This window comes from Alternaria burnsii (assembly GCF_013036055.1).
Source record: "Alternaria burnsii strain CBS107.38 chromosome Unknown 705, whole genome shotgun sequence".
Taxonomy (NCBI): Eukaryota; Fungi; Ascomycota; class Dothideomycetes; order Pleosporales; family Pleosporaceae; genus Alternaria; species Alternaria burnsii.
Window position 1 is genome coordinate 763,530 of NW_024066107.1, and position 25,989 is coordinate 789,518.

General features: G+C 51.5%; 11 protein-coding genes across 11 annotated transcripts; 5 read left to right on the forward strand and 6 right to left on the reverse strand.

Annotated features, from left to right (window-relative positions):
* Positions 1-211: 211 nt before the first annotated feature.
* GT037_000287 (uncharacterized protein) lies at positions 212-5,368 on the reverse strand (the record flags this gene model as incomplete). The annotated part of the gene is made up of 8 exons (XM_038925334.1): positions 212-896; positions 957-1,095; positions 1,439-2,020; positions 2,101-2,291; positions 2,354-2,518; positions 2,669-2,708; positions 4,668-4,874; positions 5,188-5,368. The coding sequence occupies 8 exons, from the start codon at positions 5,366-5,368 to the stop codon at positions 212-214; spliced, it is 2,190 nt and encodes a 729-aa protein (XP_038791190.1).
* Positions 5,369-6,113: 745 nt separating this feature from the next.
* On the reverse strand, positions 6,114-8,294 carry GT037_000288 (acetolactate mitochondrial precursor; the record flags this gene model as incomplete). Its single annotated transcript, XM_038925335.1, has 3 exons — positions 6,114-6,163; positions 6,213-7,895; positions 7,952-8,294. The coding sequence occupies 3 exons, from the start codon at positions 8,292-8,294 to the stop codon at positions 6,114-6,116; spliced, it is 2,076 nt and encodes a 691-aa protein (XP_038791191.1).
* A 310-nt stretch (positions 8,295-8,604) lies between these two features.
* On the forward strand, positions 8,605-10,017 carry GT037_000289 (uncharacterized protein; the record flags this gene model as incomplete). The annotated part of the gene is made up of 3 exons (XM_038925336.1): positions 8,605-8,665; positions 8,715-8,775; positions 8,844-10,017. 3 exons carry the CDS (start codon positions 8,605-8,607, stop codon positions 10,015-10,017), a joined length of 1,296 nt encoding a protein of 431 aa, XP_038791192.1.
* Positions 10,018-10,082: 65 nt separating this feature from the next.
* Positions 10,083-11,315, reverse strand: GT037_000290 (uncharacterized protein; the record flags this gene model as incomplete). Its single annotated transcript, XM_038925337.1, has 2 exons — positions 10,083-11,145; positions 11,200-11,315. The coding sequence occupies 2 exons, from the start codon at positions 11,313-11,315 to the stop codon at positions 10,083-10,085; spliced, it is 1,179 nt and encodes a 392-aa protein (XP_038791193.1).
* Positions 11,316-11,513: 198 nt separating this feature from the next.
* Positions 11,514-13,628, forward strand: GT037_000291 (coatamer subunit protein; the record flags this gene model as incomplete). Its single annotated transcript, XM_038925338.1, has 1 exon — positions 11,514-13,628. One exon carries the CDS (start codon positions 11,514-11,516, stop codon positions 13,626-13,628), a length of 2,115 nt encoding a protein of 704 aa, XP_038791194.1.
* Positions 13,629-14,342: 714 nt separating this feature from the next.
* On the forward strand, positions 14,343-16,135 carry GT037_000292 (uncharacterized protein; the record flags this gene model as incomplete). The annotated part of the gene is made up of 3 exons (XM_038925339.1): positions 14,343-15,375; positions 15,424-15,752; positions 15,800-16,135. 3 exons carry the CDS (start codon positions 14,343-14,345, stop codon positions 16,133-16,135), a joined length of 1,698 nt encoding a protein of 565 aa, XP_038791195.1.
* Positions 16,136-16,801: 666 nt separating this feature from the next.
* On the reverse strand, positions 16,802-17,857 carry GT037_000293 (uncharacterized protein; the record flags this gene model as incomplete). The annotated part of the gene is made up of 1 exon (XM_038925340.1): positions 16,802-17,857. The coding sequence occupies one exon, from the start codon at positions 17,855-17,857 to the stop codon at positions 16,802-16,804; it is 1,056 nt and encodes a 351-aa protein (XP_038791196.1).
* A 324-nt stretch (positions 17,858-18,181) lies between these two features.
* Positions 18,182-18,958, forward strand: GT037_000294 (glycosyltransferase family 2 protein; the record flags this gene model as incomplete). Its single annotated transcript, XM_038925341.1, has 2 exons — positions 18,182-18,282; positions 18,337-18,958. 2 exons carry the CDS (start codon positions 18,182-18,184, stop codon positions 18,956-18,958), a joined length of 723 nt encoding a protein of 240 aa, XP_038791197.1.
* A 612-nt stretch (positions 18,959-19,570) lies between these two features.
* On the forward strand, positions 19,571-21,561 carry GT037_000295 (uncharacterized protein; the record flags this gene model as incomplete). Its single annotated transcript, XM_038925342.1, has 4 exons — positions 19,571-19,653; positions 19,713-20,022; positions 20,080-20,257; positions 21,149-21,561. The coding sequence occupies 4 exons, from the start codon at positions 19,571-19,573 to the stop codon at positions 21,559-21,561; spliced, it is 984 nt and encodes a 327-aa protein (XP_038791198.1).
* A 794-nt stretch (positions 21,562-22,355) lies between these two features.
* GT037_000296 (uncharacterized protein) lies at positions 22,356-22,775 on the reverse strand (the record flags this gene model as incomplete). Its single annotated transcript, XM_038925343.1, has 1 exon — positions 22,356-22,775. One exon carries the CDS (start codon positions 22,773-22,775, stop codon positions 22,356-22,358), a length of 420 nt encoding a protein of 139 aa, XP_038791199.1.
* A 2,296-nt stretch (positions 22,776-25,071) lies between these two features.
* On the reverse strand, positions 25,072-25,815 carry GT037_000297 (uncharacterized protein; the record flags this gene model as incomplete). The annotated part of the gene is made up of 1 exon (XM_038925344.1): positions 25,072-25,815. The coding sequence occupies one exon, from the start codon at positions 25,813-25,815 to the stop codon at positions 25,072-25,074; it is 744 nt and encodes a 247-aa protein (XP_038791200.1).
* Between the last annotated feature and the right edge of the window lie 174 nt (positions 25,816-25,989).

Here is a 25,989-nt window from a genome sequence, read left to right on the forward strand (position 1 = left end):
TGGGTTGAATATGATGATGGCACCAAGGCTACTAGCGTCTCGCAAGCACAAACTCATTTGGAGGTTCTGATATCTGTATATTACACTCAATCACGCAGGACTGGCATCAGTCAGGTCAACTATGAACCTATACGCTGCATCCAAGAAGTGTTCACTGCCTACTCAATCGTGACAGCGCTATCCTACCCAGTATCATAACCGAACCCTCCACCTACCCAAATCTCTCTGCAGCAATCTGTCTTAAGAAGTCCATGGTCTTGCCCTCCTTCTCCCTTCTTTCCGCCAATCTCTCATTCCTCTCCGCCTCTCTCGCCCTTGCAATCTCCTCCCTCCGTATCTCCCTCTCATTCTTCTGCCTCTCCTGCTCCTTTTTCTTCTTCTTATACATGTCTATGCCGTCATCGCCCATTAGATCCGACTCTGGCACCTCTAGTTCCCCAGCCTCTTTGGCTTCGCGGAAGGAGTTCAGCGTGGACGTTGTTTCGCGCTTCTTCTCTAGCTGGCGTTCGCGGGAGCCTGGGTCGGCGCGCGGGACGAGGTCTTCCAAGGCCTCCTTCTGCGATTTGCGGTCGTTTTTGCGCGCGTGACGGATGTCGTCTACGTAGTCCATCTGGCCTTTCTCGCGATCCTCGGCGCGTAGCTCGTTGCGGTAGGTCAGGTCGTCTAGTTTGGGGATTGTCGGGCCGTGGCCTTGGTGCCGTTGTAGGTTTGTGGGTGGTGCTGGGCCAAAGTCATCGTCGCTTTGGTCTGATGTCGCCTCCTCTTTTGATGTATAGGTTGGTGAGGCTCGTTTCGCAGGAGCGCGAGGGGAGGATGCGCGGTAGGATTGTACGGTTTCTTGGGCTGTTTTCAGCATGGATGGGTCATACCAGCTTCGTGCTAGGTCTCCACGGTTCCTGAAATGTTAGTATTGGCTGGTCTGTTTGTTTAAAGCGTAGGAGGATGTGGGCGCATACCAGCGACTGACGAAACTCTTCCATCGTCCCTTGATCTCCCGCTCATCTAGATCATCGAGTTGTATCTGCTTTTGTATGTCCAGATAAGACTGGAACAGCGGTCTGTACTCATCGTACTGTCGCTTCGATAGCGGCTTCGCTTTATAAGGTAAAGCTAGGGGTTTTGGCGCACGTGGTGAGCGCGAACGGTGTCGTTTGTGTCGGTGGCCGTCATCGTCGCGACGGGGAGAGCGCGAGCGATGCGATCGGTGGTGTTTCTTATGCGTGCGCGCTTCGTGGGATCGTGAGTCGCCATGCGATGATAATTGCGCTTTAGATTCTTCGGGCGTCCAACTGCGTCGCGGCATAGTTGAGGTTTGGATGTTGTAAGTTAATGTGGAGACGACGTGGGAGAAGTTCACATGTCATAGCGGGCCTTTTCCGCGCGCTTGCACGGATACACTAACACAATGTCTGTCCGTTCTCTCATTCAAGCAACGTACACGAACCCGATCCAATGAACGCGCTCATCCGATCATCCTCCAAGTTATCCCCAACTCCCAAAAAAAAGATGTCCCATCCTCTAGTGATCCATTCCTCGCATGTAACACCCATCGACTCCCACATGCGAGTATCCCATGTTTGCATTGGAGAGGAAGACAACTCTTCTCTGTCGCATTGTGTGTGGCGACAGAGATCCGGATCTGATATGTATGGGTTTGCAATTCCATCTGTTGAGAGGTAATCTTCTATATTTATATTGCGCTTCGAAAGCTCCAAGATACACCTCTCGATGGAAATCACCTCACCAGTCATCTCCAAGAGACCTACAGTACTGATCAGCTCGCAATCTGCTGTCACAAAATAGAGCACACCTTCTAAGGTGGGCTCAAGCCTCATGCATCTCATTTGAAGCTCATGGAAGCAAACCCATAAGAAATGCCTCCACTTAGGTGGGATGACAGGCAAATTGCGTTCCTTTAGCATGTTCTTGACGTGCCTGACGTAGAAGTTGTAAAGTTCCGAAACTTCTGATAGCTTTCGAACAAGATTCGACAAGTCTTCAGATACAATGCCCTCGAGTTCTTGAGACAGTCAGCAAGTTCGTGTAAAATTTCCAGAGTGCAACTAGCGCACGTTTATACTTGCGATACCATTAACTTACCTGCCCCTGGCCAAAACTGAAAAACTAATGCAATATGGTCTTCTAGCTTTCCCAAGGTATCAATCCATAATGCTATCACTTCTCTCATATCATCTATCTTCTCAAAGAAACGGGTTGTTTGAGACCGGTCCCCCTTCTTCCAGTTCTTTCGTATATCCCATATCTTGAGTTGGCGCCCGTACTGAGATTCACTGTATATGCGTCAACTGAGATACGTGCTGTGCAGAGAGAGTTCTATCAAGGAGCCACTGACCTCGCATAGAACCCACGACGTTTCATTGTGCCCATGACAATACTGAGGGTTTTATCTTCGCAGAGAAACAGCGTTTCTATCGTCTCGCTGTGCTGCTTCCATACACTACGAGGGATTCGCGTTGCGTACCTTTTGTTTTGTTGAGGCATGATGAGCAATACATCACTGTATTAGGGTGGCAAACAAGATGGAAGACTCGATTGAAGTATGGAAAGAAAAGGGTAGGCACCGTCACGAAGAGAATGATATACTTCAGCCTTGCTTCAGATCAGCCAATCGAATAAAACCTGGAATGCTAAGCAACCCGCCCCATACCGTTTTGAGAACCCGCATACCATCGCCCAATCAGCAAAACCTGGACTTCAGAGCTGGGAAACTGGGCTCTGCAAGGCCGAATGCATGTTGCACCGGTGAAGAAGACGCGAAGTGGCGGCCCACCCGTTGTTGCAACACCACCAACGAGGCAAGATCTGAATCCAGGATGGAATTAATTGTGTCTATCGATTTCGGCACTGAGGATCACGAGTCTTACTACCATCTATAGAAGAGATCTCTGCTACTTCCGGAAGCGCAGTCTAAATGATGATTTTCTATCCGTTGCAGAAAGCGTCATGGTAGCCCCGAGGTTGACTTGACCATTGAATTGAACAGCTCTGAGTGATCTCGTTGATTATCGGGCTCTCGTTTTGCCGGAAGCCTAAAACTGCCTATCGCACCCGGTATCAGCAAGACGACATTAGATAATCAAAGTAACGACTAAGTATACATCAGAGATAATCGAGCCTTTGCCCTTCAGTATGTCAACCACTGTGCTGTTGCTACAATATCCCTGTCTCGAATAGCATCATCACCAAAGCTGAGGGGACATGTTCAGAGCCAGTGCACGCGACCCAGACAACTTGACAACTTTTATGGCTAAGCAGGTTCCGGGCATAGCTTCCCAGAGTAATCGTGGGCGTTATGGGCAAGATGCACAGCCTGTCAGTCTAACAAGCGAGGTCGCGGAAGCAGCTATTGGGTGCATAGTGGGACAGGGGACTGCGTTGAGACAGGGGACTGCGTCGGGACAGTGGAATGCGTCTTGCCAGGGGACTGCGTCGGGGCGGATGGGCATTGTGGCTATCTGACGAGGCCAAGGTGGCATGTCATATGTAGGAGTCCTCGACCACGATTTCTTAAATCTTTTCTTCCATAAGCAGAGGGTTAAATTTACCAAGCATATGCCAATTCAGATCGATTCATTACAGTATCTCACAAAGTCTGAACTACCGGAACACAAGTTTCTGGCCCGAATAGTGTTATACCATGAGCACTATGTCTGATGGATCTATCATCGCCATAGTCACTCTCGTCGCAACTTGTCCTCCCTCCCTTGTTCTCGTATGGCACCTGCTTGGGCGCAAACATCTCAATCTTCAGCATGAAGTCCAAGGTTCGTTTTAAACTGCATGTTTCCATGATATGTTCGTTGCTGACATTGCAGTAGATGTTGAGCGTACTTCTCGCTCTACTATCAACCTTCATATCGCCAAACATGTTCAAGACACTGTGATTCGACCCAGTCTCGCCCACCTCGCTCCACGATGATCGAACCTACCTTGTTCTACTGGAGTTCTGAACACGAATTTACTAGAACCTTAACCGTCTTACAGGTGCTGTCGAACAGCTTGAACAGACTGTATCAAGAAATTCATACGAACTCAATAGCAATGAAGCTGGCTCGAACATACACCAGGGTTGGGTTAGAGAGAGGAAGCAATGACTTAGAGAAAGAAAGCCTAGATAGCGAAATGACGATGAAATTGAGTTCGGCCTAGGAGTGTGAGAATAATGCCATTTGATACCCTGTCGTTTAACTCAGGCTTCTGTTAGATCTCTTGCCATGGTCTGACTCTCATCCCCCTCTTCCTCTTCCTGCTTCTCGTCACACAACCTTTCACACCGTTGGATGTGAGATTTATGTTGCTGAGATGGGATGATCCCGAAATGGTAACTTATGGTTCTGATCGTTGGTGATGTACAAAGTCATCTAGCGACCATCACAGTTTGCCACAATGCAAGCGCCGAAGAACTCTCCCTAAAGTCGCTCTCTTCGTCTTCCAGATCGCTCTCTTAAGACCAACTTCTGTCTCGCCATCTATCTTCTCACCCTCATCATCCTCGCTAGCGGCGTGCCTTTCTATCCTCCCATTTCTATGCCAAAACGCCATGCCATGCTCTTCCCTAGCGTTTTGTTCTTCTATACCCCCATATGCAGCCTCACAACATCCCGCGGGAAAATCAACGCCCAGTGCCGTCGCCGCCCTCCGCATACCCTCGTCCTTGAACCCCCACCATTCTCTTCCTTCTTCAATAATGGTGATAACCGGTGGCTTCCGCGTCTCAGTTGATCTTTCTCCTTCCTTAATAGCCCTAGGTAGGAAAGGTGTACTTAGCACCTCGACTTCGGTAGAGTCGAATGAAGAACGAGGTTCATCAAGTAATGTCTCTGATGAAGAGAAAGACACCGGCAATGACTGTCCTGGGTAGTAGATGTCAGATTCAGATGATGAAGGCTGATCGATACCGCGGCTGGTGGAGGTGCAAGTCTCTCGGTCCTGATGACATTGAAATGGAAGCGTTGTATTCGTAAAGGGGTTAATAACGTTTGTGGTACGACGTGATGGTGGTGAACGTCTAGGGGAAACCCTCGGTGACCTTCGAAGAAGTGATGTGCATACGGCGGGATCGACTGCAACACTGTGGTCCTGGTTTATGATGTCGCTATCTAATGAGGAGCATAGGGGAGAAGTGTTATGGCGGCGGCGGAAGTGGGACCTGGTTGCTGACTCTACGCCAGGATCCATAAGGTATGTCGTGCCTGATGGTGTAGCTGACGACGATAAAGATCGCGCCGAAGGGGACGTTAACGGTGACAGCATAGGCGTATCGGATCTGGAGATATTTCTCCTGCTGATGTCTCCGTCTGTCGTCGTAGGGGAGGAAAAGAGTGAGGTGTTTCGTCTTTTCCAGCATTTCGATGTAGCCGAAGAGTTCATCGTGAGAAGATACTCATACGTGTCTAGGATGATGTGGTTTATTAAACCAAAAGATACGAAGCCGAGGGCCTTCTATGGGTGATTCCGTGTAGGCTTGCCAGATACCGAAATCCGATCAGCCGACGTAGAATTGGTTCGCCTGGTAGGTAGCTGAAACTAAAGTGAAGTGCAAAACGAGCTTGAAATGTTTCCTCTTATTCACGTTAAATCGTGGTTCTTCCATCGTTGCCGCACAGTGTGGTTCTGCGATAGCCCAAATCCATGGAAAGCGAGTGCAAGTCAATATACATAGAAACGACGACCGTGAATCAGAGAATATAAAATTGCAATCATTGGAGAAAATCCGGGTAGCGAGAGTGACCAACCACAGGAGATCATGTTGCAAAACCATCAAATCAATGTTCTTCTCAAATTCGTACGTACCACGGTCAATGATGCACACGCCCCACTCTACATACTCGATTTCGACTTGCGATGGCGATAATAGCTCTTCACCTCCATGTATCATTCGTCTTCTCCCGTCCCCAACTCTTACTAAAATATAAGACTGATATCTCGCTTTTGATTTACCGACTTTTCCAAAGAGAGAAAAACCAAATCATATGCACTGACTGCCTAGAAGGATATGCTAAACAAAAAGGAGTAAAACGCCAGTGCCGACCCAAGAATATACACAACGAATGAAGTTACACGTGAATCAAACATCTACACCAGTCATGGCTTTAACGACCGGATCGCTCCTTGGTTTGCTTTCTTCGGTCCTTGATGGTTTCTATTCGACATTAGTATAGGTCGTCGTTTCACACAAACTATAAACTTACTCTCGTCGTAAATCATAAACTCGTGTAGACCACTTCCTGCGGGCACCATGGGCAACACAGGTACCTTCTGGTCAGTGACGATCTCCAGCAGAGCCGGACCATCGCTCTCGAGGAGCCACTTCAGCGAGTCCTCAAGCTCCTCGGGCTTGATGCATCGCTTAGCCTGGACACCCATGGCGTCACCGAGCTTGACGAAATCGGCGTTGCGCTGGTGAGTATGCGCGAATCGGTCGGTGTAGAAGAGAGTTTGCCATTGGGTAACCATACCCTGCTCCTCGTTGTTGAGAATGATGACCTTGACGCCAATGTTGAACTCGGCAGCCGTTGAGAGCTCGGTCAAGGTCATGCTGAAGGAGGAGTCACCGTCAATGTCAATGACGGTGCAGTCAGGTCGCGCGACCTTGGCACCGATGGCGGCAGGCAGACCGTAGCCCATGGTCCCGAGACCACCAGATGTAATCATGGTACGGGGATATCTCCATCGGTAGTGCTGGGCGCACCACATCTGATGCTGGCCAACACCAGTTGTGAGAATGGTCTCTTCCTTGCGGTTCGCCGTGAGGTCAGAGAGCTTCTCCATGACGGTCTGTGGCTTGATCAGGCCGTTCTCGCCCTCCTTCTCATAGGCCCACGGGAAACGCTCCTTCCAGGCGGCGATTTGTCCCAGCCACTCCGGTCTCTCAGGAACTTGGTTAACGAGGGGCAAGAGCTGCTTTAGGTTGGTGCCGAGATCACCCTCAACGGCCTCAGTTGCCTGTACGACCTTGTTGATGTTCTTGGGCATAATCTCGAAGTGAATGATACCTCCACGACCCTCAGCCGCAGCCGCCTTTGCCGCAGGTGCGAACTTGGAGATGGCACCAGTGATACGGTCATCGAAACGAGCGCCGAGGGCGAGAATCAAATCGGCCTCCTGCATGGCCATGTTGGCATAGGCCGAGCCGTGCATACCGAGCATGTGGAGAGACTTGGGGTCCAGCTCGTCGTATCCTCCAAGACCTTGCAGGGTAGTGGTAACGGGAATGTTGACCTTGTCAGCGAGCTCCTTAAGAAGCGCTGGTCCGTCCTCAGTTTGGAGGATACCCTGTCCGGCGTAGATGACGGGCTTCTTCGCCATGTTAATCAGGTCGGCAGATCGTCGGATGGAGTTTTCAAGCTGTTGCTTGCTGAGCTCGCGCGCAGCAATGGTCGCGGCACTGACAGGTGTGGGCAGGGTGCTGCTCATGGGAATCGCTCTTTGGAGGACACTGGCGGTAACATCCTTGGGCAGGTCAACGAGAACGGGTCCCGGTCGTCCACTTGTGGCAATCTCGAAAGCCTCGTTGATTCTCCGCGGGAGTTCAGCAACATTCTTGACGAGAACGTTCCACTTTGTGCAAGGCCTTGTGATGCCGACCATGTCAGCTTCCTGGAAAGCATCGGATCCAATTGCGCTGGTAACGACCTGACCGCAGAAAACAACCAGAGGTGTTCCATCCATCAGCGCATCCTGCATGGGTGTGACGACGTTGGTGGCACCGGGTCCAGAAGTAACGAGCACAACACCGGGCTTTCCACTTGCGCGGGCGTAACCCTCTGCCATGTGGCCGGCACCCTGTTCATGTCGCGGAAGGATAAAGTCGAAGTGTTTTGACTGGTAAATCGCATCGAAGACGGGGAGAATGGCACCACCGGGGTATCCAACTGGTGGGTGTTAGTCTAAAATCCACGATTGGTATCTTCAGTGCAAAATGGCGTACAGATGTGCTTGACGCCCTGGCGGAGCATCATCTCGTGGAAGATCTCTCCACCAGTCATGCCAACAAAAGAGTGGTCCATTGCAGGCGAACGGTACTGCTTCAATGGCTGGACATCCTTGTAGTCCTCGCGATTGAAGGCGGGCGACGGTCTTGACCGCGACGCTGTTTGTGTGGCAGCGGCCGCCTGGGTACTCTGAGGTCGCTTCGCATCTTCTTGGGTGATTTTGCTCGAGACAGCCTGTGCAGGCCTGCGGAAGGGCGAGACAGCGAATCTTTGTGCTGTGGTGGAAAAGTTGCGGTTGCCCTTGAGAGCATTTACAGCTCGTGTGCGTGACTGCTGCATGACGGGGATGGGCGTCCACTGGGGGACGGGATATTACTATACACGGAGGGGAGAGCAGCAGCAGCAGAGACGGGAAAAGCAAGACGTGGGAGAGAAGAGTGGGAGGCAAGCTGACGGACGGTTTTGAGTCAATTGGCCGTTCGCCTTTGACTCTTCCTCTGGCCCAGGTTCGTGGCGCATATGAAAAGTTAGTGGAGTCGTCTCCCCGGTGGCAGGGGTCGTGATTGGGCGATCCCCGCAATTACATGGCCTACTGCCGAACATCGGAGCGCTGGTGACAGCCGTCTAAGCAGCAGCGACCATCGACACGATGCAGGTTCCACCCGGAGGAGGCCATAGTCGTAGTGTGTCGGGCGACGAGCGACGACGAAGTGCGTTGACTGCTGCACGCATCCACGTTGGCATGACTAACAGAGGCAGATGCCCTTCCTCGGCGCAGCACAAAAGGTCCGCTCGACGTCGATGACATAGTTGTAGACGAGTATGCGCCCCTTGTATTCAGCCGGCATGGAATACGACACCAAGAAACACGCTTACAAGATGATGCAGCCCTCTCGCTGAGAGCACACCCAGCCTGCCTGCGCGCATCCGGTCGCCAGCGCGGCCTCGAGCTTCCCCGCAGCCGTCCCACGATGCCCCATCGCGCGGCATCGACGACATTCCCCACAAGGACTTCAGCTTTCTGCAAGACCCCCAGGCCTACCACGTCCTACCCGTGAACAATGTACCGGCCCCCTTCCTCAATGCGCCGCACGCGCCGCCAATATCCTCGCCCATAGACACCCTTCTCCTATCAGGACACTATCGCCTGGCTGCCATCGCCGCCGCGCGCAACCTCATCTCGGCTGCCGCAGGCGACCACGATACACTATTACATCTGATACATGTCCGCCTGGCATGTCTCTGTCTATTGCAGGAGCATGCCCTGGCTGCTCAGGAATCCAAGGTCTTGGGTGACTTGAATAGCGCCTTTTACCGACACCCACTCACGAACGCGCATCTCGTACCCTGGCATCTACGCCTCCTCGTCGTTCGGTTGGCAGCACTGGGCTATGGAGAGTGGCGAAAGGGCATAATGGGATACTATGAGCTTGCACGAGAGTGTAGGGAGAGCATCCTCAAGGCAAGCTCAGACGACGATAAGGCAATGTGGCGGTCGAGATTACGAGACTGCGGTATCCGCGTCGCCAACGTGCTGGTAGAGATGGGTGATCTTGAGGGCGCAGGACGACACCTGGCAACACTTGCAGCAGACGGTGAACAAACAAGGGAGATATCCATCATGGAAACACTCGTCTGGCTGAGGGTTGGTGATATGCAATCAGCACGGCGTTGTCTAGCCCGCGCATCTGCTGCTTCTGTAGATGCTCTCGTAGACGGCACACTAAACGCTCTGATCCAACTTGCCAACTCGGACTATGAAGCTGCTGCCGAGTCTTTCAAGACCCTGCACGAGCAACATCCTGAAGATGGCATGGTAGCGCAGAATTTGGCCGTGTGCTTACTCTACACGGGTCGTATTTCGGACGCTAAGGGTATCCTTAGTGAGCTTGTGGATGACAGCCCGCCGTTCCATTCGTTGGTATTGAACCTGAGCACAGTGTATGAGTTGTGTACAGAGAGAAACAGGGACAAGAAGCTTGGCTTGGCTGAGAGACTGGCTGGGAGGAGAGAAGGTGGTGGAGTGGGCTGGGAGCTAAGTAACGCCGAGTTCAAGCTGTAGACTGATCTTGGATATCATGAATGATGGATTCCTTCATCGCGAATTAGACTTGTCTCTTCTCGTTGCTAGCTCGGAAGCCTCCTCAAGGCCAGGATATCTGATAGTTTCACATTGCCCTTTCCGCCCCATCCTGCAGCGCCTTGAGCTACCTCCGGTCGAACGCGGACATACCAGCCCCAAGCCCGCCTATCTAGGTCATCCTTATCGAGTACTTTTGCCCATGATTCATAGAGTAGTTCTAGCGCGCCTAGCAGAAGACTAAGATTGTGCTCTTTCTCTGCTGCAATGACAGCAGCTGTTCGCTTGCCCTTTGGCTTCGGCGCTGCCTGTCCCTCTATCTTAACATCAACATCTTCCGTCTTGATTACATCCGCGGCAGGTGTCTCGAACGCTTTCATCAGATATGACCTTGCACTTTGCGCGGGATATATAGGCAAATCGCTCGATCCATTTCTGGAGATTTGCGCCTTCTTGAGTGCTTCAAGATCCACACCCCAAAGTGCAATCTCCCTTTCCTTCTCCACCTCATCTTTCTTCTCTATGTTTTGCTCTTTCTCACCATTTGAAATGTCCGGCTCAGACTTGATCTTTTGCTGTGTCATACTGTCGCTGCTTTCCCACTCATAGCCCCACCTCTTCATTACCCTGACCTCTCTCGTCATGATCCGCAGCAACGGCTGTCCTTCTCCCCAGCCCTCCTCTTCAGCAGGCTGGTCCTTGTCAATCCCGATGTGCACGGCTTTTGATTTGCTATTCATAGAAGTAACCGCTTGTGCTAGACTGAGGCGACTGGATATTGGCTGGCCAGGCATTGTAAACTTGAGTAGTGTTACCGCAAAGGCAAGAACGAGTGGCGCACGGTTCGTGTAGACGACAGCTGAACTGACTTTCTTCTCATCTAGTTCTGGCTCCGGGAGTGCTAGAGAAGCCTCGAGATCCGCGCCATTGAGGGGTTGTCCATATGTTGGTTTCGCTCTTTTTGCTGTAGGCGCAGATGCAGCTGAGGAAGTGTCTGCGGACCGCTTTTTAGATTGTCGTTTTGCAGCATTGAGCACCTGGCGCGCGATCTTCTCGTCCTCGAATATGGACTTTAGGTTTTCATGGGATGAATTGGAGAGATCTGATGGACTACGCGCACATTAGCACAGTGGGTGACGCGGTTGTACGCTATCACGTGCTTACGTGTTGAGGCTCGCCGCTTGCAAGTCTTTGATCTTAGATAGGGCTTGGGCGAGAGGTATCTTAGCGTCTTGCGATAGAAAGCGGAGGAGAATCTGAACGTCTTGTGCTGAGGTCATGGTAATTGCCCGAGTTTGGTGCTGTCAAGATGAAATGACGTTGTTCGGGATCCCGAGGCCGTGTGGAAGCCCTGGACTTGACGCTAGTCTGGACCCTCACGCGCAAGCTTAACTTTCCAATGTTGACACTCGAAACCTCAACCTCAACTTCACCTTATGGAATAATTCAGCACGACCATACTTTAGTCATTCGCTAACATGGCTTTCAAGTTCTCTTTAGGCACCGCAAAGGCCACCAAGGCACAACTGAATGCGAAAGCCAAGGAAGAAGAGGAAGCGAAACAGCGCGAGGAGAAGAATGCGCTCGACAAGGTCATGGCTGATTTCGAGGCGGAGCATGGCGCAGAGAGAAGCATACTGGGGGAGCCCGAGAAGCAGGAAGAGGAAGATGTCTTTGTGCCAACAGGGAGTAAGAGACACTTTACAGGCAGACAGCGAACGATGAAGAGCGGTCCTGGCACCCTCGAAACCGAACCTCTCGATGATTATCCAAGACCCGGTGCAGCGCCGGGGCGTCTTGCACCACAGATGCAGCCACGATTCGGAGCAAATGCACCCTCAGGTCCCGCGTCACTCGAGGGCCTCAAGCAGCCAGAAAACGTTTACACGACCGTCGTAGCGAAAGCCTCGAACCTCCCACCCTCAATAGATACGCGTCGCGTAGAAGAGCTCTTCGCCGACTTTACGTCGCTCAAAATCACCCGTGTCGAGAAGATACCACCGCAAGGCCCATCGCCAAAGGGCAGACCATCGGCGACGATGAAGGTCATTTTCGACAAAGATGCCAGCGCGCGAGACCTTGATGATGCAATGAACAAGCTTAACGATAAGAAGTACTTGGGCAAGGGCTATTATCTACATTTGGACAGGTACCTGGGCGGTCGTTCAGTGGAAACTGCGCAGCGGACGGAGGCATTTGGTGCGCGGTGGCAGGCGCCTGAACTACCCAAGGGCTTTGCACCTCCGCCAGATCTCGGCGGGGGAGGTGGAGGTGGCAGAGACAGGCCGCGCGAGGATACTGAACAGCTCATCATCACCGCAAACCGGCCTCCCGATGTCGCTACACTCAAACTGGTGCATCAGACTATAGAAGGAGTCATACTTGGGGGCGTGGAATTTGAAGCTGCCTTGATGAACGACCCGCAAGTCCAAGACGAGGAACGATTCGCTTGGCTATATGACCAGAAGCACCCGGTCAACCGGTATTATCGTTGGCGCTTACATCAGATCGTCTGCGATAGTCCCAATCCCGAGATCTTTCAGCGGCATGGCGATTGGCGAGGCCCGCAGGATCCACTTCCCCACGAGTTTGCCGACCATCTGGGAGCTTTTGAGTCCGACGACGAGAGCTTGGATAGCGACGATGAGGAAGAGAAGGAGAAGCCGCAGTACAAGCCTCTGCCAGTTGGCGACAACTATCCTGGACGAGTCGACAACGGTCATGGCATTATGGACCCTAGGTCACGAGCAATGCTTCTATGGATGCTCACCACTGTTCCTCCTGGTAGCATCGTTGCTGATGATATCGCTGCTATATCGAACTTTGCTGTTGAACATGCCGGTCAAGGCATGGATGAGGTCACTAGCATACTGGTGTCCAATATCATACAGCCTTTCCAGCTCACTGATGCAAACACGAGGAACCGTGCAAGCGATGCGGAAGGCAAAGACGATCTTCGGCGTCCTGATCTTCGGCAGGTTACGCTGAACGCTCTGCGCATCATCTCTGATGTGCTCTTCGTCACGGCTAAAGAGTCGGGAGTCTCGTACAAGTATCGTCTAGCCATTGGTACGGAGCTTGTGGATCGCAAGGTCTTCGAACACCTCGAACAAATCCCTGCCAAGCTCGAGATGGGTCGCATGACTGAGAGGAGCTTTCGGGAAGAAGTCAACACTATACTCAAAGTCTGGGAGGAGGAGCATTTGTTCGACGATGCAACACTGAAACATCTCGATGAGGCTTTCAACGCGCGGGAGAAACAAAAGCAAGAAGAGGAGGAGGCGAGACGATTAGCAGAGAGGAGGAAACGCAAAGGCAACGTGGTCCGTAAAATACCGACTTCTGAGGCGACTGAAGAAGCTGAACAGGCGATGGACGTCGACGAGACTGCGGACGATGCGACTGTCGAGCCTGAACAAACGTCTGCGACAGCGACTCCAGAGGTGTCTGTAGCTGAATCCGTCGCGCCGACAAATCCACCCAAAGCAGCCGACCCCAAAGAAGTTGAGATACCTGGAGAGACGGCTGTTGCCAGAGCTCGCCGGCTGAGGCCCAAGGCAGAAGACATGTTTGCGCTGGACGAGGAGGACTAAGCAAGTGATAGAACTATAGATGATACCCTAGACAAGAAGTGGAGTCGGACCAGCTCATCAACGCCGCCGGCAAGCAAAGAGCGGTGATGAAAGAATCAGACCTCAACTACTGTTCTCGATGCCCCACTATTACTAACGAGATGGACGATGAAAATTCCACGCTCAAGGTACATGAGCAAGACCACCGGCTTCCTAGAATTCCCTTGTATATGTGATGTCTGTGAATCAACCTTCCGCCCTCAGCCCCGAGGAAGCACACACGCGCCATGCCGCTAGTCATGTCGACCCCACGCTTGATCGACATCAGGCACGTCCCCTGATTCGATACCCTGACCAAACACATGGTTGCAGCATGTTTCCTTTGAGCTGATAATGAAGTGAAATATGGTGGCTCTTTGAAGACGGCAATCGAAATCAGGTGCAAGCGTGATTGGCTCGTGACTTGCGCCGTGGACCCCAACACCTCGTGGGACCGCCCGCTACGGAAGCTCTCCGCCTAAACCAACAACACAGACACTTGTAGTCGCTACCTCACACCGCCTCCCAGCCAAAACTTCGCCCACTTAGTCGCGCAGCTGCCCCTCCGGCAGCCGCTCTGTCGCAGGGATATTTTCTTTCCTCACAATCTTGCCAAGACTACTGTGTTAGGGCTCTTCCGCTGCCATCTCCGCAGCTTCACAGTCGTCCTCACAACACCCACAACCCTGTACCAAGATGCCGACCTTCTTAGGGCTTGCGGTCAGCATCCATGCCGACAGTAATCCGCTGCCAGAATACTCGATACAGAAGCAATCTAAACATCACCGTATCACCTCGTACATCCCCGTCCCACCTGCGAAGATACCGCCTGGCGCTACCAAGCCTGAACAGTCTTCCTTCGCGATATCGATAACCCTGCTTACTCCAGGTCTTCACGTGCCCTACTCTACCCCCAAGCCGACTGAAGATGACCCCAACCCGAAGGCTAAGATTGTCGGTGGCCTCCCTGGTCAAACCGGAGAGCGGGGCAAGTACGGTCCCACGATAGCCCCGTACAAGCCTCTGACCACTTCGCCGAACGAGACAATTGCTGCATACATATACTTTGACGGCCGGGCGAAGGAGGAAGTAGCGACCCTGCTGCGGCGCGGCGAAGAGACGTGGGTCAACTCGCGGTGGGTCAGCGTGCCAGAGTCAGAAGGTGGGGGTCTCGCAGAGCGCGAGTTTCTCTTCCGCGAGGTTGGTCTCGAGCGATGGCTGAACGGCCTGGATCTCGAGGGCAAGGACAAAGATGTGGCCGCAAAGATTGAGCGGAGAAAGCAGCGCCTCGAAAAGAAGCGGGCAAAGCGGAGAGAAGCCATGGACAGCAGCGACGAGGACAAGAAAGCTTCCAGCAACGGTGTATTGCGCTACAGCGAAAGCAAGGACGCGCCCGTCGAGACGCTTTCCGGCAACGACGAGTTCTTCACCACCGACTCCGATTCGGACGACGAGCCTCCCATGCCCGAGGCAGCTGGACAAATCAAGGTCGCTTTGTTCCGTGTGCTAGCGTCTGGAGAAATCAAGCGCGGCGAGTACTCACCTCAGTTCGATGCACACGACGACGATGAACAAAACGGAGGAGGAGAGGGCGAAGACGTTGATCACACAACGAGTTTCGCAAAGCCCAAGACGTTGGATCCCAAGTCTATCAGCACCCAAACAGTGACTGGCATAGACCCGCCGGACAAGCCATACGCAGTATTCACCTTCTTGTACCGCGGAGAGCGTAAGCATGCAAAATGAAAATCCCTGGATCTCAATTAACAAAGAACAGGCCAGCTGCGCAAGATGGGCATCTTGAACACAAAGGAGAAGCCTACAATCACCTCGCCACAATCGAAGCGGAAATCCGGAGCGCTTGATTTCGGCAGCCTCAAGCCCCTGAACGCAGCCGCCGGAACCAAGAATTTTGGTGGTTACCGAGAGACTTCGCCCAAGTCTAACAAGAAGAAGGAAGACGCCATGGACAGCGACGCAGATGATGAGGACGACGTCAAGGTTGAGGACGCGGAGGATGACAAGGAGGTATTCGACAAGGGCATGCTATCGCCAGAAGACGCTCATAGACAGGGTGAGCTCGCGGAGGGTGTGCGCAAGATCAAGGTATGTCTCCATAGCGAAGCAAAAGTTGCCATACTAACACCTCATAGCTCAAGCGTCAACATTCCGCAGAACCTCTAGGCCGTCCTGCAGGACCCTCTCACTCTGACTCCACTGGATCTCCTCTTTCGGGTACACCTGCACCCGACGCCTCGTCAGCACCTGGGCCGTCATCCCCACGCGCCACAGATGCCTCTGCCGAGCCAAGTTCGCAAAACTCCGTCGCTTCACCTTTCAAGAAGCAGCGCGCTTCATTACCCGGCTTTGATGACAATGTTCGGAAGAGTCTGGGCCAGGCGCTCATGGACGCGCACCAAGGACGAGCAAACTCTGATGGGAATATTCCCACCATCGAAACCAAGATGGAAGAAGATGAGGAGTTGTGACACAAGAGAATCCGTTTTCAAACCGCATTTGATTGAGTGGAGGTTGTACTGTCCCTCGTCGTGTAACAAGCACATCTCTGTTCGCATTATAACGATCACCCACGAATCGAATACTGCAATGCCACATTTGTCCAGACCTTAATACCTCGCGGGCACCACGGCCGGCATCACCTTCTAGGCGCAAATTGGCATGGATCCTGCAAAAGTAAGGATATGGGGGCCTTTGGATAAACTAGGCTTGGTGCCGGGTTGGGTTCTGGGCTAGCTGATGAATTCTGTACATGATCATGTTTCGTATGTTCTCTTTTGGTGTGAGCTTCGGCAAGGCAAGAAGCGTGGTTGATGGTTTGGCATTAGGATAAGCTGGTGCAAGATGCATTACTGGTGTGTCTAGTATTGTGGAGTGACATGAAACGAAATGTATGGCACGATATATGGTATGTGTGCATGAATGATGAATTTGCAAATACAAGGTGAAAATGATTGTTTATCTGATGCAGATTTCTGAGAGGCAAAGACGGTCATTTCTCGAGGTCTCGGAGGATTTCCTGCTACAACCGATTTCCGTGCTGCCTGTCGTGGTGGAGTATTCGGTTGTTCTCTATCGGAACGGGTGCTCGATGCAGGTTTGTTGTTTTATTGTGGTGTGTGGCTATTGTTGATCGTTCAGTGAGTGTCTGTATTATCTCGGCCTTTTTCCCTGCTTGCCGCCTTCGTCCGCGTCATCTCGATCTGTTTCTCACGTTTCCGCACCCTACTCTGAGGCTCGTAGCTATGTACATACCGCACCGGAGATGTCTCGTCTTTCCCCGGTCTCCATGCACATAGATCCATCAAATTGCCCACTGTTGGCACAGTCCGTTTCCATCCAGTTTCTCCCTCTCGTTCACACTCTTCCTCCGACAGCTTCAATCCATAATCCTGACCTCGCTTCACTAATACACTAGACCACCCCGCATCTTCAGCGCCAAAAACATCTTTCGTCAGGTCATCTCCGACATAAAGTTTCTCAAACGATGATGCTGGGGTCTCCGAGCTGGACCCTGTGCTATCCAGTGTGAGAGCTAGCATCTCTTCGGCAGCAGCGAAGATACGTCGATCTGGTTTCTCGAAGCCGACATCGTAAGATATCACAGTGAAATGTACATCGTCGACCCGTTTGTTTCTGTGTTCTTCTTCTTTGTTCTTCTGAGCTCCGGGGACGTAGCGACGGAAGCTTGTTTTGACGTTTAGTGAATTCAAAATATCGGGGACACGGTCATCGGAATTTGTTATGATTCCCACAATTGTTTTGTCCCAGGACCAGACAGCCGAAGGTTTGTTTTTGTCCGAGTGAGCTCGCAGCACTCTGAAAAGAGAAAGAACATCTGGGTACAGATCGTATCCTGAACTTGAGGAGAACGTGCGAAGAAGTTCCTCGGTAAGGGCAGGTGGGAAGGGTTGGCCTGCGCTGAGAAAAGGCTTGAAAGTATCTTCTATGACGTTTGACCACCACGTCCTTGCACCCATGCCTGTAGCCTTTCCATAGTTTGGGTTCTCTCGAGAGGCTTTTTTGAAGGCGGAGCTGAAGCTTGAACCTACCGCAGAGGGGGTTTTGGCGTCGCCTACGTTGATGCCGTGACGGGCTGCGGCTTGTGCGTAGGCTTCTGAGATGGGTTTAGAAGGATGGAAGAGTGTGCCGAACGCGTCGAGACAAAGAAGTAGGTTCTTCTTCCCGGACATGCTGCAGACAGAGACGGAGATTACCTAGGTCTGTCGGGTGCGTGATGCGAACCGGCCACTCCAACGGCGATACCTTGTCGACCCCACAGCGTTAATCCGACAATGCTGATAGATACACGGCAATGTCGAACCAAGAGCGCATCGACGTGTAAGTGGACCCAAACTCCCTGATGGGATTGCGGAAGGAGATGATCCAAAGAGGCTAGTCAGGGTCCGAGCTACTTGCGGACACGATCACCTCCGCGAATCCTCACTCTCCAACGTCAACCCTCACCTGCAGTCGCTCTTTCACCCAATTCCGCAGACACAACAGCCGAACCAAACATGGCGAACACCAACAAGTACTCGGTCCTCCTTCCCACTTACAACGAGCGTCGCAACCTGCCCATAATAACATGGCTCTTGGCTAAGACGTTCGAGGAGAAGTACGTCGCAAGACAACTCTACCGCACATGACGCCAATGCTAATTTCCCTCCAGCAAACTCGACTGGGAACTCATCATCGTCGACGACGGCTCCCCCGACGGTACCCAAGAAATCGCCGCCCAGCTCCAAAAAGTCTACACCCCCCAGCGCATCCAAATCCGCGCCCGCGCTGGTAAACTCGGACTCGGAACCGCCTACGTCCACGGCCTGCAATACGCAACCGGTAACTTCGTCATCATCATGGACGCCGACTTCTCGCACCACCCCAAGTTCATTGCGCCCATGATTGCGCTGCAGAAGACCAAGAACTACGACATCGTCACTGGTACACGGTATGCGGGGGATGGTGGTGTATTCGGCTGGGATCTCAAGCGCAAGTTTGTGTCTAGGGGTGCCAATCTATTTGCGGACACCGTGCTCAGGCCAGGCGTGAGTGACTTGACAGGTTCGTTCAGGTTGTACAAGAAGGAGGTGCTCCAGAAGGTTATTCGTAGCACCGAGAGTAAGGGGTATACTTTCCAGATGGAGATGATGGTTAGGGCAAAGGCGATGGGATGCACGGTCGCGGAGGTACCGATCTCGTTTGTAGACCGTCTTTATGGCGAGAGCAAGCTGGGTGGTGATGAGATTGTGGAGTATGCCAAGGGTGTGTTGGCGCTGTGGATGAAGGTCTAAGAGAGTGGAAGAAGGGCTTGCATGGCGTTGGCGTCCGGTAGGGATGGATGGCCTTGACGATATCCTGGACTGGAAAAGAGTGGTATACTTGATCTTTCTCTTTTGTCTGAATAGTATGTTTAACTCATAATCTTCTCGTCACTGTCCTTCTTCCAACTCTAGTTTCCCTGCAAAGATGATCATGGTAGGTTCTTCTATATTCAGTCAATCGCGAACACCTACCGATACGTCCCAAGGTTTCCCTTTCGACGACACTGCAAGATGCAAGTTTGCTGCTGGTGTCACGGTCGATGTTTCTGTATTTGCACAGATTCCTGTAACGCTCATAGGGGGTCAATATCTATCGTACTATGCTTTGCGCCTTAGGAGGCTTAGAAAGCATTCAGATGTTCTCCAGGCGACAATTCTATAGTGACCCAGTCCTAATGTACGGCGACTCAACGATTTCACAATGTGATGACCTAAGCAGGCAACTACGGAAACCTTTCTGCTAACACGACGCTCACCACCCATTTGGCACGCCAAGCGACGCTAGTGCCGCCTACTCCTGCCTCGCACTCACTTCGACTCTAGCAATCACTTGATTACTACAATCGCGCTCAAAATAAGACGATGGAGTCTCCCACTGCTGCACCTACCGAGCCTGCCGCTACGATGGCAGCACAAAGCGGCCTCGAGCCGTTTCGCCTCATGGAGTATGTGTTTCTGTATGAACTATATTTGAGACAAACGCTGACCTCACACCAACATATAGCCTTCCCACAGAATTGCGCCTCATGATCTACAAGCAACTCCCTCGTCAGATCAAGCATACTGAGCTTCGATATCACCCCGCGAACTGTTTTGACAACGACAAGATTGACTCGATCATCCTGGTCACACGTCACCTTCCAACAGCTCTGTTGCGTACAAGCCGTGAAATATACGCTGAAGCGCACGATATTGTTGCCGCTCTGATCCGGACCTTTGTGAAAGAGTCGCAGCCAAGGGTCATCGAACATGACTCCTACGTGCAAATGCTTGATGTCCTCAGAGCCGTTACGACAGAACGTGAAAGGCTTGCTGTAAGTTTTCCGTAATCTTGGTACCTAAACGTGGGATACACAGCTAAGCCATTTCAGCCTGGTCGATCCTGTGATATGATAAGAGTCAGTCAAAGACACCCAGAATTCGTCTACCACCCCGAGGAAACCGAACCACCTCGCGAGGTCACACAATTTATCTGTCAAGCTACATTAGCGACCAGCAACCCTATCGCGATTATATCTTGCGTCGATTTCGACAGCACAGCAGATCACTGTCGTCTGGTCCGGGAAGCTGTTAGGCGAAAGATCCTTATAAACACAATGCTCCGGCGTTCGTATTGCCCAGATCCGTGTGCTCAAGTGGATGAGACCTGTATGGTTCTTCATGCACCTGATGGGGAGATCAAGCTGACGGCCACCAACACTCCCGCCAAACTTGACTGGAGGGAGCTCTATGAATCCAATTGCTTCAATGATGTCCCGACTACTCATATCAGCCAGGAAACTTGGGTCGAGGAATGGTTACCTTCTATGTAAAGGGGTTAGAAATCTTTGTTCATGCGGCCCCCAGATGTAACTACAGGACTCTGCGCCCATGTGGGAAGATTATGACCCGCTGCGAATCTCTCTAGGGTGCCATTAGTCTTCAGGCGGTTTTGTACTTCCAGCTCCTTTGTACGATTAAAATGATTAGAGCACAACACCAAGGTAGAAGCCCAAAAATCACGAAATCTGCGTCTCAAATACTCTGATGCTTCGCATGGGAACTTCAATGTTATAAACTTACCATATGCCGCCGTTCACTGTTGGTGAAGAAGCTGCTAACCAGTTTCGTCGCGCTCATTCGGCCGATCATCTCCGACCGTCAGACGCTTGGTATCCTCCACGAAACCTACAGATACTCTTGTGTCTACCAGCCGCTCTTCAAGACATGGGCATCCGGTATTTCCGGTTAACGCGGGGATCATCATCACGGCATTGCTGTCATCTCCACACGCTCCGATAGGTCAATGTTGGACTAAGTATATACAAGACATTAAGTCTCTCTTCCCATCTCGCACTCATCTCCTAACGAGCCACAAATTTACCTTCGTTCCTATTTTCCCTCCAGGTTCGCTCAACTACGACCACCAACATCGCTGACATTCATTCAATTCTTTTTTAGTAACAACAGCCGATGGCGATCACTTGGTCATCAGGAATTGCTATTCCAACGCCGATATGTCAACTGCCCAATTCGAGTCGTTCCCGTTTTTGAGACTTCCCACGGAGATACGTTTACTCGTCTATGAACATCTACCGCGTCAGGTCAAGCACACTGAAGTCTCTATAGACGATTTTGTCGCCATCTTGGTCATATGGCACTTGCCCACGGTTATACTACGCACTAGCAAGCTGATTCGCGCAGAAGCACAGCCCATCATCAAGAGGCTGATACAAGAGTTCATTGAAGAGTCACAAACGAAGATCGTCGGGCTCAGCAAGAGTGGTTCCAAGATAAGACATTGCAAAATCCTGGAGTGCTTGACGACGCAAATACCTAGGGAACGGAATGCAGTGGAAGATCTTGAACACTAAGACATCCAAGCTATTCTTCGACGACTACCAGAGACGAGAAAGCTTCAGTCCACAGGCCCCGCATTGCCGCCTAATGTCGTTCATTTCATGCATCAAGCCGCCAGGTCAAGGTATCGCTCTGCAGAGCTCACCCCTGCGTCTGCCGAGAAGTCTTGGAACAACACAGTGGTGACGGTTCATGTTACTCATACCGATTTCAGAGACGACGCTCAACTTTGGTTTGTTTGTGCGACCAACCACAGACAAATTCGGCATATGTACATTATGAAAAGATGGCCCTGCTTCCGAATCACATCTGGATCTTGGATGGCGGCGATATACAATTGGCAGAAGGTGCCACTCTGAAATCGACCACTGACACGGTTCCCATATTGTGGTCCGATGGCTACGACCGGTGGGGTAACAGAATGCGGGGTGTGGAGGCATCACGGGGACCGGCCATGAGTCAAGAGGATTGGGCCGCAAATTGGCTCTCTTCGTAAGCCTGATATGATGCAACTTCGAAAACGGCACCTTGTGGGAATTTCCAATAGAGACTGAAGATGAGAGAAACTGATTCGTTTCACAAAACCTTGCTTCATAAAACCTTGACGTACAATTGCGTAGATGTCAGAATCCAGCGCCGCGGGTTGAGTAATCACTAAACTTTCCGCAGGAGCTAAGTCTCTTAGGCGGGTCATCAAACGCACTCATCAGTCTCGCAAATTGCGAGACTGCAGACCTCATAGAAACCATCCGAAAGTCGCTCTCCCAATCTCACTTTTCCATCCTGAACTCCTAACAACCCATCTTTTTCAACTCTCCCGTACACTAACACCCTTCTTCATGAACAGTAGCTTTGTCTTTGTCGGCTCGGCGAATTTTTCCTCCTCTTCCAGCACTGGCAATGCATCATCCGAATGCATAAATGCAATGAATTGCTGCAAGTGCAATTCATCTTCAAAAGCCATTACACCCATACAATCCCAATCCATACCGTCATCGTCGCCAATCAACACACGAGGAACTCCAACAGGACATTCCGATTCGTCGACATGGTAGTGTCTTGTCCAGGATAGCGGATGCACCTTCCCAGCAACCTTCTTGAGCAGTGGTGCATAGATTTCTTCGTTATGGCGGTGAAATTCCTCACGTGAAACGCCCTCCTTTCTCGTAGCGACTGTGGTGAGGACGTATGGGTATGTACTTGTCTTCGTCATCATCGTATGCGGCATGATTGCGGTGTTGTTTGGTGTTTTATGTGTATACGGTGTTTTGTCGGCGGTATGATGATATGCGGCCGATGTTTAGCATGTACTGGTTCAAAAGAATGGAAGGCGTTGGAGTGACAAAGTCTCCGAGGAACAGACGAGATGGGTATATAGAAGAAGATTTCAACTAAATTGAACGAAATTTCAGGCAGGAAAACAGGAGACGGCTATCTTCCATATGGAGAGTGCTTACCCGCGTGCCGGTATCATCTAGTCAGACCATCCCTGCCTTTTATCGGTCCCACTTGCCGCTCGGTTGCCACGAGGCTGATCATGTAGACCGTGCGCTAAATGTTCATGCCTGAGTCAACTACCCATGAAGCGAAGTATCGGACCTTTCCCAAACCTCATACCTACTGCCTTTTCCGTGCACGTGCGACTCAGCTACTTACGTTAGTACCATTGCATTGCTTGAGTTCGTCATTTCGTTTGCACTGGCGAGCCGCTACGAGCGTCATTTGCTCAACCGTCGTACTGTCAGGCCTCCAGACGTCGCCCGATTTTAGTTCCCGATGGCTGTTTCGAGCTTCTGCGGTCATTGCCGCTGCGCGCCACGACAGCATACGGCATTTTTCGGAAGCGTACATTTCGAGTCAGCGAATTTTTCTGACCCAGCCAGCTTGATCGTCATAGCCCAATCCCCGGAAGGCATAGTCGGGAATAGCGGACTTTGAGCACATTTTCGATTCAACATCTGTTAGCGTCGTCTCGGCTACACCATTACTTGCACAAAACCTGCACCACTGAGGGCATCGCGCGCCGACATGTCTTTATACCGCTTTCCTCTCCGTTCAGCATGCGACTCTCTGCCAGCCACAGGACCAGCACCAACACGCCTTAGCAATCTTGGCAACATACATCGCCTTTGAATCATACTCCGCTTGCGGCTTGCTGATTTACTACAATACCCATTGAACTAGCTATTACCCTGAAGAAACCAGTGGCTTCCTCCCGTCCGCCGGTGCACCGGCACGAACCGGCACTACTCCACTCCACAGTCCGGATTCTGAGCTCGTGACCGGCAGGTATGAATGAAGTCGGATCATGCAGATGAGGATCTCGAAAGTTCAGGTACATGAGCATCTGCTGATTGAGGACCACCATGTTGATCTTCGAGGTATATCGTGGTGATAAGATGCCATCATAATATCTATGTTGCGGATCATGACCGCAGCGTGTATGACATCACTCTCTAGACACGTACCAAGGTGTCCGAGCGCATGAGCTCCGATGGTAGGGGGTCAGACCAGTACCCATCGGTTCTGTATCACCCTAGCGATAACTGAAACCACCATCTTATGTGTCTCGCAGATTTCGGTGTACTCGTCGATCAATGCTACCCCACTCTGAGTGCCTGTCCCGCTTGAAGATGGTCAGAGAACGAATGCTGGTATGTGGTGACAGCGATCCCACTCGCAACCTGTTCCATCTTGACTAACGAGCGAAGCCAACTGGCGTGTTATACTGATCCCAGCAGCACCGGTGATCTCCAGAAAAATTACTGCTACGCCAGGTGTCATAATTATAATATCAGTAACACGACGTACGTCATCTGACTAGAGAGTTCTTGGAGTTGCCTTCGACGCCCACAATTAGCTACCTGAGCTCCGTAGTCGCTCAAATACAGGGTACGCACGACGGAGGACGTGCTCGGTAGTATGGTGGTTGAAGAGAGCTCTAGTTCATGTTCGTAGAGAAGTGTCTCGCTAGGTCACACAGCCCATGCACATCACTAAGCAAGGTCAGACAGTGGATGAGTGCGTGATGGGTTTGAAGCGGGCCAATTTCGCCAACATTAGGCAGCAGTCGCGGCCATTCTCCGGTTCGAAAGTGTCTACAGTCTGTTAAACTATGTGTTGATTCTTGGCATGGTCCTCTCTCCAGCTTTACAAACGAACAAAGACGAAAGCGACCAAAAGTAATCACTTGTGTACTGCCTGTCACCTACATGAGTCTTGTAATATACTCCTGACATCTCAAAGTTAGTCATCATGGGATTGATGTATACCGTGATATATCACTGCTTCTAAATAGTGAGATGATGTAAACTTCTGTATGATTGCTAACTCTATGCAGCGCTTGACCATAGTCGTTGTGATGATATTTAGTTAGCCAGAAAAGTGATGTGTGATCGTGAGCCACAAGAGAGACGCTTCAAGAACGACACCCAGAGTCTTGGGTTAAACAAATCTGCAATCCGTTCCACCTTCGCTCACGGGTTCTGGTGATGCTTGTTCCCCTCCCAGATAGGCGGACACAATCAATCTTGTGCTACATGAGCCTCGTCATCCGGAAGTCTCATCTTCTCTACAGCTTTCTCAAACTCTTCCAGCTCCCTAAGCTTCATTTTGCATACCCTTTTCTTGTCTTCCATCTCCCGATTCAGCACTCCGACCGTCTCGCTGAAACCAGTGATGGCCTGGAGTAGCGCCAACGTAGTTTCCAGCGTGTCGATATGAGTGCCAATTGCTGTTATGGACTCATCGATGGCGGCGCAGACGAGATCGCGCGTGGTGAGAGTTGCAGGATCGATGATCGGCGGGGAGGAAGGCGCATTTATGTCGAGGACAGTGGTGATGGATAGGAGATCAGATTCCGTGCTTCCTGCGCTTGAGACTACGGGAGACGGTGTGGTAGCAGAAGGAACGGAGTCTTCTTCGGTGATTCGAGGCAGGACATGAATGGCAGGGGCCCTGGATGTGTGTGGAGGTGATAGTGTTTGTGAGGGATCTTCGGATGCGATAGTCGCTGGCTCTTCAGCTTTCTTGACTATCGGCGATTGCTCGTGGGATTTTGATCTCGCGTGTGAACCATGCTTGAAGAGGTGTCGAAGTAGATTACCGCGCGGCATTGTGTCTGCGTCAATCAAATCGAACTGCGAAAACTCGATCGGACTGGCTGTAGAGCGGGCGTAGTTCAGAGCGCAGTGTCGGTGTGAGAGCGCTCGAATGATGCGGTATCGGTCTTGCGGTACGGTACCTAGAATATTCTTCTTCACCTTCATTACCAAGGCCTCTATGTTTACCCACACGCTGCAGAACCCCACACGCCGAGCCAATCCTTCTATTCAAGCCGCGTATGCACAGGATCTGTTTGTGTTCGAATTGTTCACCAGTCCCTCAATGTCATTACATGGTTCCAGATAACACTCATAACAATCCGCGTGATCCTCGGCTCA